This window comes from Labeo rohita, chromosome 13, assembly GCF_022985175.1.
Source record: "Labeo rohita strain BAU-BD-2019 chromosome 13, IGBB_LRoh.1.0, whole genome shotgun sequence".
Classification (NCBI taxonomy): Eukaryota; Metazoa; Chordata; class Actinopteri; order Cypriniformes; family Cyprinidae; genus Labeo; species Labeo rohita.
This window is the reverse complement of record NC_066881.1, coordinates 5,826,959-5,840,946: the sequence shown is the minus strand read 5'-3', so window position 1 is coordinate 5,840,946 and position 13,988 is coordinate 5,826,959. Positions and strand designations below refer to the sequence as shown.

At 34.2% G+C, this 13,988-nt stretch overlaps 1 protein-coding gene across 1 annotated transcript in view; it reads left to right on the top strand.

Annotated features, from left to right (window-relative positions):
* The window catches only part of LOC127174873 (synapse differentiation-inducing gene protein 1), a 33,960-nt gene extending 20,832 nt beyond the window's left edge, over positions 1 to 13,128 (top strand). Inside the window, exons 3-4 of the mRNA XM_051125503.1 lie at positions 179 to 316; positions 11,854 to 13,128. Of these exons, the coding sequence (XP_050981460.1) occupies positions 179 to 316; positions 11,854 to 12,012 (297 nt within the window). The 3' untranslated portion in view covers positions 12,013 to 13,128. The remainder of the gene's footprint in view (positions 1 to 178; positions 317 to 11,853) is intronic.
* The last annotated feature ends 860 nt before the right edge of the window (positions 13,129 to 13,988 follow it).

Sequence of the window (13,988 nt, the reverse complement as noted above, 5' to 3'; positions counted from 1 at the left end):
TACTACACTGATCTGGACCCCATGTAAGAATGACTCAGTCCTCCTCCTTACCATTATTCCTCCAATTTTTTGGTCTCCCTTTTCTCTGAAAAGAAGCACAGAGATGTGAAATGGAGAGAGCTGGATGAAAAGGCGCTCTGTCATCTGATTCATTCAGTGTTTTGTGTATTTTGTGCAGAGTGAGTACTCAAGTGACTCAGAGAGTGAAGACAATTTCCTCCTGATGCCTCCGAGGGACCACCTGGGCCTCAGTGTTTTCTCCATGCTCTGCTGTTTCTGGCCCCTGGGTATTGCAGCTTTCTACCTGTCTCACGAGGTGAGAGGCTTTCAGCCACATACCTAATATGCCAACATAAATGCCAATGTTCATGAATTAGTTACATTTATTAATACTAATAGAAAGAATAAAAAATATAGTTACTTAGCCTAACTATACGCTCCTTAAATAAAGCTTCAAATAAAGCAGGTTTTCACAGCGATGCCATAAAGGAGCCATTCTTGGTCCCCCAAAGAACCTTTCAATGGTCAGTTCTTTCTGAAGAACATTTTAATAATCTAAAAAACCCTTTCTTTTTTGCAATGGAAAGGATCTGTTAATGTTTCATGTTTTTACAGATCCATCGATGTCAGTAAGGAACTCTTATTTTTAAGAGTGGAGACTGTTTACAGTTGCCTAGCAACATATCACAATTAATGTGTGGTCACAGGTGTACGTACAGTATAATGGCTACTTTACAACATCATTTGTCTGAACAGTCTGTTTTATAATAAAGCAATATGCCAGAAGAGGCCATGAGTTGGTTTACACAGGGTGTTAAATAATGATTTTGTGGTGCAACATTTTGGAGAAGTTGTTAGCCAGACAAGATTTGTACATTTGTACATTCCTGTGAAAATATGCAGTTCACACTGAGTTATATCTATTGTATTTAATTAACAGGAACAACAGTAATAGCACAGATTATTATTGATTTATTATTAGTAGTAGTACAATGGATAAGGGTTAATAATAATAATAATAATGATTCATTGTATTGTGATTCATTGTATTTATTTATTTATTTATTTATTTATTTGAATGAATTTCTGTAGTAGTAGTTGTAATAATAATAATAATAATAACAATAATAATAATAATAATTATAATTATGATGATTATTATTATTATTATTATTATTATTTTTATTATCCCTGCCAATATGCACATTGAAAAAAATAAAAATAAATATATTGTTAAAAAAATAGTAATATCCCTGCCTGAGTTTGGAGAATGGATGGATAATAATAGCACATAGGAAAAGTATTATTAATATTATTTTGTTGTTGTTGTTTATTTAAATTAATTTATACAACAACAACAATAATAATAATAGAACATAATTTGTAATAATAATGATGATAATGATAATAATAATAATATCCCTACCTTAGTTTAAAGATGGATGAATAATAATTTGTTTGTTTATAATTTGGTAATAATAATAATAATAATAATAATAATAATAATATATGTTGTTGTTTATTTAAACAAATTAAAATATTAATAATAAATGAATAAAAAGCACAGATAATTTGTTAATAATAAAAGTAATAATAATAATAATAATAATAATAATAATAAATTCCTGAGTTTGGAGAATATATGGATAATAATAGCACATAGGAAAATTATTATTAATATTATGTTGTTGTTGTTTATTTAAATTAAATTATATGACAACAACAATTATAATAATAGCACTTAATTTGTAATAATAATGATGATAATGATAATAATAATAATATCCCTACCTTAGTTTGAAGATGGATGAATAATAATTTGTTTGTTTATAATTTGGTAATAATAATAATAATAGTAATAATAATGATGTCTGAGTTTGGAGAATGGATGGTTAATAATAGCACATAGGAAATTACTACTACTACCACTACTATTGTTATTATCATTAATAATATTATGAATAATAATAATAATAATAATATATGTTGTTGTTTATTTAAACAAATCGATACATTAATAATAAATTAATAAGAAGCACAGATAATTTGTTAATAATAATAATAATAATCCTTGCAATCCTTCTGCAAACCTCAACAGATTCACATTATTGCAGAATGTTTTATTATGTCACGAAAAAATGTCACAAAATGCTGTCAACAATTATAATAATAATAATAATAATTTAATAAATTCATGAGTTTGGAGAATGGATGGATAATAATTGCACATAGGAAATTATCATTGTTGTTGTTATTATTATGTTGTTGTTGTTGTTGTTGTTTATTGAAATTAATTTACACTGTACTACTACTACTGCTAATAGCACAGATAATTTATGATTATTATTATTATTATTATATAATTATAATAATTAATATTATATATATATATATATATATATATATATTATATATAATAATATCATTATATGTAATTATAATAATAATAATAATTTATTATTATTATTATTATTTCACTTTACTTTTTATTTAAAGTAATAATAATAATAATAATAATATTAATAATAATCCCTATATCCCTATCTCAGTTTGAAGATGGATTTATAATAATAATAATCATAAAAATAATAGTTTGGATGGAAGATAAAAAAAATAAAAGTTCACATTATTATTACAACTCCTTCTGATTAGAGTTTTACTGATACTTTCACCATACTTGTTGGAAACAATACCGAGGACAAATTAAAACTGTATAAACATGCTTAGCTAAACAGTAGATTTCCACAGAGTACAGCGCACACTGTCAGTGGAAAGCCAGCCATTATATGCCACACAATGAGCATTTAAAAACAAATATCCATTTGTAGTCTAATGTATGCTGCAGGGCAAAAGATGGAGAATTTTTCCATAAAGGTGACTATAGTATGCTGCAGTGTCAAATGTATTTATAGCTTACTGCAATGCTCTTGAGAGGAGAGAGATTGCTTACAGAAAGTGTGCTGAAAGAGAGAGAGGTCATTCGCCTCAGACGGGAACTGTACAGAGAAGTGGTAATTGCAGCATTTTCACACTTTCCCATTCTTATTTCAAAGCATTAATGCAAAACAGGTCGTGATGGTGCTCATCCCCCGTTGTTCATCTTCCATTTCAGCTCCAACTCAAATAATAATGAAACCTATATATTTTCTGCACCACTTGACATTATTTTCATGACTGTTAAACATGGTGCTTTTAAAAAAGCGGCATAACTAATGCATGATACACAAACAATGTATAGGTTAAAAACTTGTGATTAAATTATGCAAACATTACACAGTACACGTGCTTGATGTGTTTTGTGTGATTCATCGTGTGCTTAAACTTGCAGCGTTCACTTTCGACACTGGCTTTAAAAGCAGTTTATGGCCCTCATTCTCTCTGTCTCTCGCTCTGTTTTTCTCCGTCTTTCTCTTTCATGCGGTACATCACGACTCAACACCCACAGCTCTCTAATTCTCTGCCTGAAAAAATAGAAATCCTTTCTCAGCCTGCTTCTTAAAATCTAAGCCTACACCAAAATCAATTCACTGCAATCCTTCTGCAAACCTCAACAGATTCACATTATTGCAGAATGTTTTATCATGTCACGAAAAAATGTTACAAAATGCTGTCAACAGCTGATTTAACTCTTAATGCATTTATAAATATCTTCTGTAAGATGCTATTGCATCTTGTAGATGCATTTATATACTATACTATATACAGAGTAAGTACATTTAGACATTAAATTATGTTGCTATTTTGTGTAATAGTATGAATGCATGAATATCTAATCCAGGTAGTTGAAATAAATTAATTTCTTGGGGGTTTTGTGTAATAGTGAGTCATGGCAAGAGCAGTTTCCTATGAGTTGTGCAAAAAGTTAGTAGCTCAAAAGCTTTCAGTCAGAGTTTTTCAGTTTCAGCTGCAGAGCTTTTAATTGGCTTCTTTTTGACTTCAATTAACAATGTCGTTTTGAGCAGTAAAATCGAATGCAAACTCCAGTTACACTGTAAGTCTGCCTCATCGAATCAACATGTCATGGCTAAAATCTTTAGATAAAACTTTAATATGTGAAAACAGCCTCATAAATGCAGGGACATGATGAAACCTTAAATCCAGATCTTGTGACAACTCGCTTTTATTATTTTTTTAATATAGACTCTAGGTTTACTTAGAGAAGATGTGTATAAATTGTACTTTTTCCAGCAATTAAAATGTCACATCACTGCTTTGAGTTCAGAGTTGAGTGTGTGTGTGAGTGAAGGCTCAGTGTAATACAGTTTGAATGGTCATGTATTATACATCTAGCGTTTCTCCAGGGCTTTTCATCTTCTCGCTGGGTTTAGCGAGAAGCTAATGGATGGCCGATGTGAAAGTCATCCGCCGGTGGGACGATCTGTGAGAATGAACCAGGCGTGATATGCCTTGAGGGAGGCCAGAGCAGCCTCTCTGAACAGCTCTTTTTTCTATTCTCTTTTAGTGGCATCATTTTTAAAGGTTATTGCTGTCTGCTAATAATTGCACAGAAACGTAATCAGACATCTGAAGCATTTGACTTAACTGCAAGTCTTATAGCATTCGGTATCAGGTGCTTAAACATTCTTTTTTAATATATCAATTGTGATTCATCTCCACTCAAAGATCCTGCACTCAGACAATGCTCAGTTTATAATTGTTTCATGTGAGATTGTGGTTTTGTTTCACTGGTTACTAATTGCATCTGTGTATTGGGGGATGCATTTTTATGTTTTCTTTTTCAGTTTCACAGAGATTGTATCTGTGTAAATTTCCATGCTTTTCACCAAAGCGAGTAATCAGTTCTGAATTTTAGATTGGGATAAAATTGTAATGGATTTTAATTATTATTGGGGAATTTATTCTTGCAGAAATTAGGCCTTCTGACATTCCAAACAAGGAGTCAACAGATTATGCTTTAAAAGGGGGGAAATATTATTAAAATGTAATATTTTGTGAATATAGGTATTAGACTGATTAATCCTTAGAAATGTGCATATTTGCTAGCTCTACTCATGCATAGCTGTACAGAAAACACTATCTCATCAGATATATTACAATCAAATTATAATTTCAGGTGAATTGTCCTTATTAGACCTTAAAGCATGCATAATTATTAATCTAGGTAGGTCAGTGAATGATGTTCCTGTCCTATCTGTTTTTGCTAAGCCTGTGTGCATAATCTGATTCATTGCTTTTAGAGCGTGTTCTAACACAAACACAATAAGCTCCTTATGTAATGGTTTGGCGAGAGAGTGCAAGTGTGGGCCTTGTAGAACATAAGCTTTGAATAAAATACCTTTTTTTGAACAATGGGTGGATGCGTTCAACAAAATGGTTTTCATTTCGTCAGCAACATCGTGGGTGCTCTGTGCACGGAGATTCACATAAGCCCACTTCACAAGTCAGTATGCATTTGTGCCTTAGTTGATGATTTTGCAGGAATGTCACATATTAATATTGCAGGAAATATATTCTGCGCAGTAAGATCTGGTGCAATCACTGATATGACAAAGTGAGCGATTGTCGTGTCTCATTTGGTTTCTTTTTAATTTTCTTTTTTTCTTATCGTCCGTGTCATTGCTCTATTGTTAATTAGTTTTTACTTTGATTTGATGGTAATTAATTATGCATGTCTAAATTGAAGCAGTAATTAGGCTACTAAGTACAGTCCTTCATCTGTACGGAACAATAGGCTGATAATCATGTTTGCACACTGACTGTGCACATTAACAGCAGGGGCGGAGGAAGACATGAACTACTTTGCAAATCAAAGTTCAAATACTACTGCATGACTTTGACTGATTTTCAACAAAGGATGCTTTAAAAATACTAGAGATTGCACAATAATCTTTTTTCAGACAGTTAGACAAACATATAGACAGACAGACAGATAGCTGTATAGATAGATAGATAGATAGATAGATAGTAGATCGATAGATAGATAGATAGATAGATAGATAGATAGATAGATAGATAGATAGATCGATAGATAGATAGATAGATAGATAGATAGATAGATAGATAGATAGATAGATAGATAGATAGATAGATAGATAGATAGATAGATAGATAGATAGATAGATAGATAGATAGATAGATAGATAGATAGATAGATAGATAGATAGATAGATAGATAGATAGATAGATAGAGATTGATTGATAGGCAGACGGAAAGACAGACAGATGGATAGATGATAGATAGATAGATACACAGACAGCCAGAAAAATAGACAGAAAAATAGATAGATAGATAGATAGATAGATAGATAGATGGATAAATAGACAGACAGATAGATAGATGATAGATAGATAGATACACAGACAGACAGAAAAATAGATAGATAGATAGACAGCCAGAAAAATAGACAGAAAAATAGATAGATAGATAGATAGATAGATAGATAGATAGATAGATAGATAGATAGATAGATAGATAGATAGATAGAGATTGATTGATAGGCAGACGGAAAGACAGACAGATGGATAGATGATAGATAGATAGATACACAGACAGCCAGAAAAATAGACAGAAAAATAGATAGATAGATAGATAGATAGATGGATAAATAGACAGACAGATAGATAGATGATAGATAGATAGATACACAGACAGACAGAAAAATAGATAGACAGATAGATAGATAGATATGCAGACAGAAAGACAGATAGACAAAGAGACTCATAGACAGACAGACGGAAGGACAGACACACAGATAGACAGACAGACAGATAGATAGATAGATAGACAGATAGACAGACAGACACACTCAGACAGATAGATAGACAGATAGATAGATAGATAGATAGATAGAAAAACAGACTGACTGACTGATAGACTGATAGATTGACAAACAGAGACAGACTCATAGACAGACAGACAAATGATAGATAGATAGATAGATAGATAGATAGATAGATAGATAGATAGATAGATAGATAGATAGATAGGCAGACAGAAAGACAAACAGACTCATAGACAGACAGACGGAAGGACAAACAGACAGATAGATAGATAGATGATAGACAGACAGAGAGACAGACAGATAGATAGACAGACAGAGAGACAGACAGATAGATAGACAGATAGATAGACAGATAGATAGACAGATAGATAGATAGATAGACAGACAAACAGAGACAGACAGACTCATAGACAGACAGACAGACCGATAGATAGACTGATAGATGGATGGATGGATGGACAGATAGATAGATAGGCAGACAGACAGATATATTTACTGAATAATTTATATCAGTGCTTTGACAGAAATCCAAGCCTGACATTTCTGTTTTTAAACCTGTTTGGTAAACTGGCCTGGTTTACTTTCATTGCATGTACATTATTGTAAAAACTTTTTATTGTTAAGTTTTAATGCCTTTCTGTGGTAGTTAACATTATGCCACAAAACCATCATTGCAACTCACTAGTACAAGCATTCATTAGTGTTTTGGTGTATTTTGTTTTTAAGTTCAGATTGACACCAACATAGTTTCACATTTGCCTCACTGGTCGAAAACGGCAAACCGTCTGAAAGGTACAGAGTAAAAGTGGCTGTGCTGGTGAACTGTGTGACATTTCCATAGGCCTAAGAACATTTAGGATATATGCCAGAAAAACACGAATAACCGAAGTGAAGATAACAGCATACTGCTTTGCTTCTTGGATTGCAGGGCTAAAATTTATGCCCTGACAACAAGCATTACAAAAATCATGTTAACTCGGTTTGTATTGCAAGCCCAAGGGGAAGCATCCGCATGTGTACCAATGAGGGCTCAAAGCCCGCCAGTGGACTGTTAGCTTTTCCAACAATGCATCATGATAATGTCAGTGACAGTTTTATTAGATGAAGTCTTCTATGATGGATTTAGTGAATTCTGGTTGAGTAAAAGCAGGAATAAAGTGTGCTCAGCCCTGCTGAACATGACATAACAGCTTATGATTTATGCATCACAAGGCCCTTGTTGTTCACTAACTGTAAATGATATTGAAGCACGAAGGCTTCTCTCAACTTAAAGAAATCATTCACTCCAAAATGAAAATTTACTAACCTCTTTACTAAGGCCATTCGAGATGTAGATGAGTTTGTTTCTTCTTTGGAACAGATTTGGAAATATTTAGTAATGATACTCTGAACAGCTGATAAAAACAACAATAATCCACTGAACTGTTCACTGAAAGAACCGAAAAAAAAAAAAAAAGTTTTTGGCATCACTGCAAAAAAACTACTTTTGGAACCTTTATTCTTAAGAGTGTAGAAAAGTTGTAGCACAGATGTTGTGGAACAAGTATGTGCCAAAATATAATATTTTGTGTTATTTGAAGTATTACAGCATGGGCTATCTAGTTGCCAGGTGTCATTTAAATGTATAAGAGGCTTAAATGTATTACAAACCTAAAAATGATTAAATTAGTAAGGACACAGCAAAAAGGCCATCCACTCATGAAATTAAATCACCTTCGTCTTTTGCCAGCTATAACAAGGTTGCAGCAAAGCTTTTTAAAAGACAGCAGCCACTGACAAGTAACATACAAAACTGCATTTGGAAAAATAGAAATATGCAGTTTCCCATCAATTAAATCTCATGTTTTAATTTCTTTCTTTGGCCTTGTTATTTCCATGCCATTAACATACTCCCATGCCTGTCTGCAGCATGTTGCCGTGCTGTGGGGAGCACTGACATCTTGCAGTAATCTCATGAGACCCAGAAGAAGGCAGAGCGCATAAATTTTAAAGTTGCCCTGTCAATGACCACACAGGAAGCTAGTCGATCTTCCAGACGCTAGAAACCGTCTCTTGAGCTAATTATGCCTGTGAATTGTGTGTAAACAGCCCTAAGAACAGTTTCTTAGTTCTTGTTCAGCAGACCTACTCTTACTTACTATCTTAATTTTTTACTGTATCAGCTGAAAAACATGGTCTTTTGACCATTTTCTTTCTTAATGCATATTCCTTGTGCACAAGGCATTAGTGCATAGGATAATAAACACTTGTCTTTGTATTTCATAACCACATGTATGAGTCACATTCCCATATGATTAGGAAAATCATTATTTGTGTAAATACCTGATCACCTTTCTGCATTTTTTTTTTTTACATTTACTCTACTAATAAACTGTTAGGTGTCAGTATTTTACTTTTTTTTTTTTTTAAGAAATTGATACTTTTATTCAGCAAGGATGCATTAAACTGATAAAGAATTTTACATCCTGGAAAAAAAACCTCTCTTTTCAACATTGATAATAACAATAATAGTAGTTTCTTAAACAGCAAATCATCATATTAGAATACTTTCTGAAGGATTATGTGACACTGAAGACTGGAGAAATTATGCTGAAAATTCAGCTTTGCTTCACAGAAATAAATTAAATCTTACAATATATTCAAATAAAAAATTGTCATTTTAAATTTTAATAATATTTGGAAAATATTACTTGAGCAAATAAATGCAGCCTTGGTGAGCATAGGAGACTTCTTTCAAAAACTTTAAAAACGTTTGAATGGGAGTGTATATGTATTTGTTCTAAAATAGCATAAATATTGTGTATAAGTTAAATATAAGTGATATTTAATCAATTTTATGTGCCAATATAAAAATACAACAATATATTTATCTAGATATACAGTGCCTTGCGAAAGTATTCATACCCTTTCATGTTTTTCATGTCTTTTTTTGTTTCAGCAATATGTTAAACTACTTTAAATATTTTTTTCCCACATCAATCTACACTCCATACATCATAACGACAAAACAAAAAAACAGGTTTGTAACAACTTTGCAAATTAATTAGAAATAAAAAACTTAAATTTTTCCATTGCGTAAGTATTCATACCTTTTTCTTACTACACTTCGAGTGAAGTTAACCTGTGTCAGATTCATTTGAATGATTATGATTTGGAAAAGCACACACCTCTCAATAAAAGGTCTAACAGCTGAAAATGCATATCAGAGCAAAAACCAAGCCCTGAGGTCAAAATAACTGCCTGCAGAGCTCAGAGACAGGATTGTGTGATGGCACAGATCTGGGGAAGAGTTCAGAAAACATTCTGCTGCATTGAAGGTTCATAGAAGCATGTAGTCTCTATTATCCATAATGGAAGAAGTTTGGAACAATTAGGACTCTTCCTAGACTTGGGCTCCTGGCCAAACTGAGTAACTGATGGAGAAGGGTCTTGGTTAGACTGGTGACCAAGGAGCTGACACTAGTTGAGCTCCATGATCATATACGCAGATGGAAGAAACTTACAGAAGGACGAACATCACTTCAGCGCTCCACCAATCCGCTCTTTATGGCGTTGTGACCGAACTCACTCCTCTCCTCAGTACTCTCAGACTTTAAGAAACAAGATTCTCCAAGCATCATGTATTGAAAAGAGCAGGTACTGATCATCACCTGTACTGTATTATCCAAACAGTAAAGTGTGCTGGTAGCAGCCTCATGCTGTGAGGCTGTTTTTCAATGGCAGGGACTGAGGGACTCAGAGTAGAAGGAAAGCTCAATGCATCAAAATACTGAGATAGCCTTAATGAAAACCCAGTCCAGAGCATTCAAGGACCTCAGACTGGGCAGAAGGTTCACCTTCCTACAGGACAATGTGCCTAAGCACACAGTAAGAGTGGCTTATAGACAACTCTGTGAATGTCATTGAGTGGACCAGCCAGAGCCTGGACTTGAACCCAATCAAACATTTCTGGAGAAACCTAAAGATATGCGTCTGGCCCCATCGAAGCTTGGGAGGTGAAGAGGTGAGGTGAGCAGGTAATTGCCAAATGCAGATGTGCAAATTTTGTTGCATCATACCCAAAAAAACTTGAGGCTATAAATGTGCTTCAGCTAGGTACTGAGTTCTATGTACTAGGTATGAATACTTATGCAATGTACTTATTTCAGTTGTAATAAATTTGCAAAATTGTCACACATCTGGTTTTTGCTTTGTTATGGTGAATGGAGGGTAGACTGATGTGAAAAAAAAAAGAAAAAGTTATTTAAAGCAGTTTAACATAAGGCTACAACTTAAAAATGCAAAAAATGAAGGGGTATGAATACTTTCGCAAGGCACTGTATAAATTCACCTACATATACAGTATTTTTACAAAATCATTTTAATAAATGATGACAACAAATAATCTTTGAATCAAATTACCAACTCTTTTTTAACACACTCTCTCATTTTTGCTAGTCTGACGCACACTCTACCATCCAGGCGAAAAGAAATGCACATTTGGGGGAATCTAGGTTAAGCATGACTAGAATAATTTTGTTTTGTTCCTACCTCGTGATGCAGTCGGTCAGAAGTAGCTGAATTATGATCGGCTGCTAAATGTGAGGCCAATTTCAATGTGACCCGATTAGCATCATCGGGTTATTGTGGGGCGACCTGTTTGATGGATGTTGGCAAAGATGAAAGACACAAGCCTACAGACAGACAGTCCAGCTTTTCTCCGTAAGCAATTATCACCATTATGTAATAAATCAAGATAATACATGGCAAAATATCTCATAGCGGTCAGGAAGGAGCATCTGTAAGCGAGAGGGAAAGGAAAACAACGAGGCAGCGGGGTGCTGAGATGTAAATGAATTCATCAGAAATATCTGTCCTTAATCTTGGCAACATTTCCTGGACTTCAAAGGCTTCGGGTCCCCGCAGGAGAGCTCTGAGTCATGCAGCACTTATTATTTATGCACTTTACCAGATCTGTCAGTCAGCTGCTGGAGAGCGGCCAATTAATAATTTCTCTGTTTTCTCTCTCTCTGCATCTCTCTTATGCGATCATAGCTCGTTCGCACTCCAAACCTTTTCTAAACATGTCAACATGTGCTATTTCTGTCTTTGTTCCCCCTATCTCACGCAGACTAACAAAGCGGTGACTAAAGGAGACTTTCACCACGCCAGCTCCAGCTCCAGACGCGCGCTATTCCTCGCCGTACTGTCCATCACCATCGGGACGGGCATCTACGTGGGTGTGGCTGTGGCCCTAATCGCATACCTCTCCAAAAACAATCACTTGTAGCCTTCCCACGCCCGAACCACTCTCACAGTCGGATAAAGACTGGGTCAATTTGGGATCAGCTTTTTGGGAAAACCCAAATGGTCACGATACGGGACTCACCAGCAATGTGTTCCACTCCTGCACTTTTGAAAGCCGCGTTCCCATTCCGTTGGGAAGATCATTGTTTGTGTAAATTGTCTTGATCACTTTTTTGCATTTTCATGTGAACGTGTCGCCACACTATTGTTCTTTTTTGCGCTCAATGTTTGTGCAAGTGCAAATATGATGCTACACACACAAGATTTTGGCCAAGTTAAAGTCAATATGAATCAAAATGGACTTGATTTACTTTCTTAATGCATGTTGTTGTCACATTTTCCCAAAGAAATAATTCATCAGAATGCATTTATTTGCTCTGCCACTGCACAACTTTACTTTTTTGTCATCGGTGGCCAAACAAGTCAGGATGAAATCAGGGTCCGGTTGCACCAGCTGCGCGCAAGTTTTGCACACCAAAAGCAAACTGAATTATTCGCACAAGTAGATGGTCAATGCAAAGACGCAAATTTGCGGCAGGCAATGCAAATGATATGAATTGGGCGGCGCGATTGCTGCCGCAATCACGTCTTGCGTGCAAGTTGAAAATTTCAACTTGAGCAGAAAATTTGCATGACGTATTGTCGTGCAAGCTAACTGTCCATGTCAATACAATGTCTGGTTGAATCAGACAATTGAGGAGAACATTAAACAATGTTTTTAATTACGCTACTGACATGAAAAACATTCCACGAGTAAACTAGATTGCTAACATTTTGTGAATATTCGCTTCGTTTTTGGTGTGCACACACCATAAAGGTGCAAGTTATGCTGTGTGCACCTCAAAAACGAAGTGAATATTCTCATCGTGTTATTGCTGTAGATTACTTGGGGGAAGTTTTTTTGTGTCACTCACTTGAATAAAATCATCGCATAATGCCTTTCTCCATTTTCTGATACAGCTGGACGTGTCAAAAAATTCAAAAGTGTCATGCAAAATTTACACTCAAGTTTTTATGAATCTTTGCGATCGCCTTTCCTTATAATGTGGTAGTTAGGAAGTTTAGTGGCTAAATGTTGCTAAATGTGGCTAGAGTAAACAGGCTCCACAGAGAGAAGAGGGGGCGGGGCGAGCAGAGCTAATTTGCATTTAAAGGAACAACCCCTTAGAATGTTTTTTTTTTTTTTTTTTTTTTGATTTTGGCAAGGTAAAAAAGGGTGAGCTGATTTTGGCATTGAGAATTTTTAAAAAGCATATTATAGACTTTTCATTAAGACCCTAAAGAATCATATTAACTTGTGGAAAATGGGCATCCGTTGACCCCTTTAAGCAAATAATTAAATTTGCTTTTGGTGTGCACACACCACCATTAGGGCCCACTAAAAATGTTTGCATTGCACCAGATCTATCTATAAACTAAATATTTACTAAATAGTAACTGTTGGAATAAAATTGCAGATTGATTGAATTGCATTAATAAGCTCAGGATTTACCTGACAAATTTCTTTAGATATGTATGTAAAGGTGTTACAATAGTTTTTTGGGATTATTTTAATAATAATTTAACAGTATTTTGCTGAGTATGTTTTTTTGTGCTGATAGACCTGTCATTAAAACCTCCAGTAAGTCCCCATCTTAATAATGAGTGGTTCATTGAATCATTCATTCAAATGATTTGTTCAAAACGGCTGATTCATTTAGAAACAAAGCAAGTGGCTGTCTTATGAATGGATTATTGAATCATTGACATTAATTCTTTCAGGAACAAAACACTACAGTATTTCTATGAGATGTAGAAATGTTTTACAGAACTATTTTCATTGACGAAACAGAAAAAACAGAGTGCAGAATAATCACTCAATATTAACTTTTTATTTGTTGAACTGTTGAACTGTCAATATTACATTTAGTATAAAAAAAACCCTCTTGCTTATGTGATATTAGTTAACTATAACATATC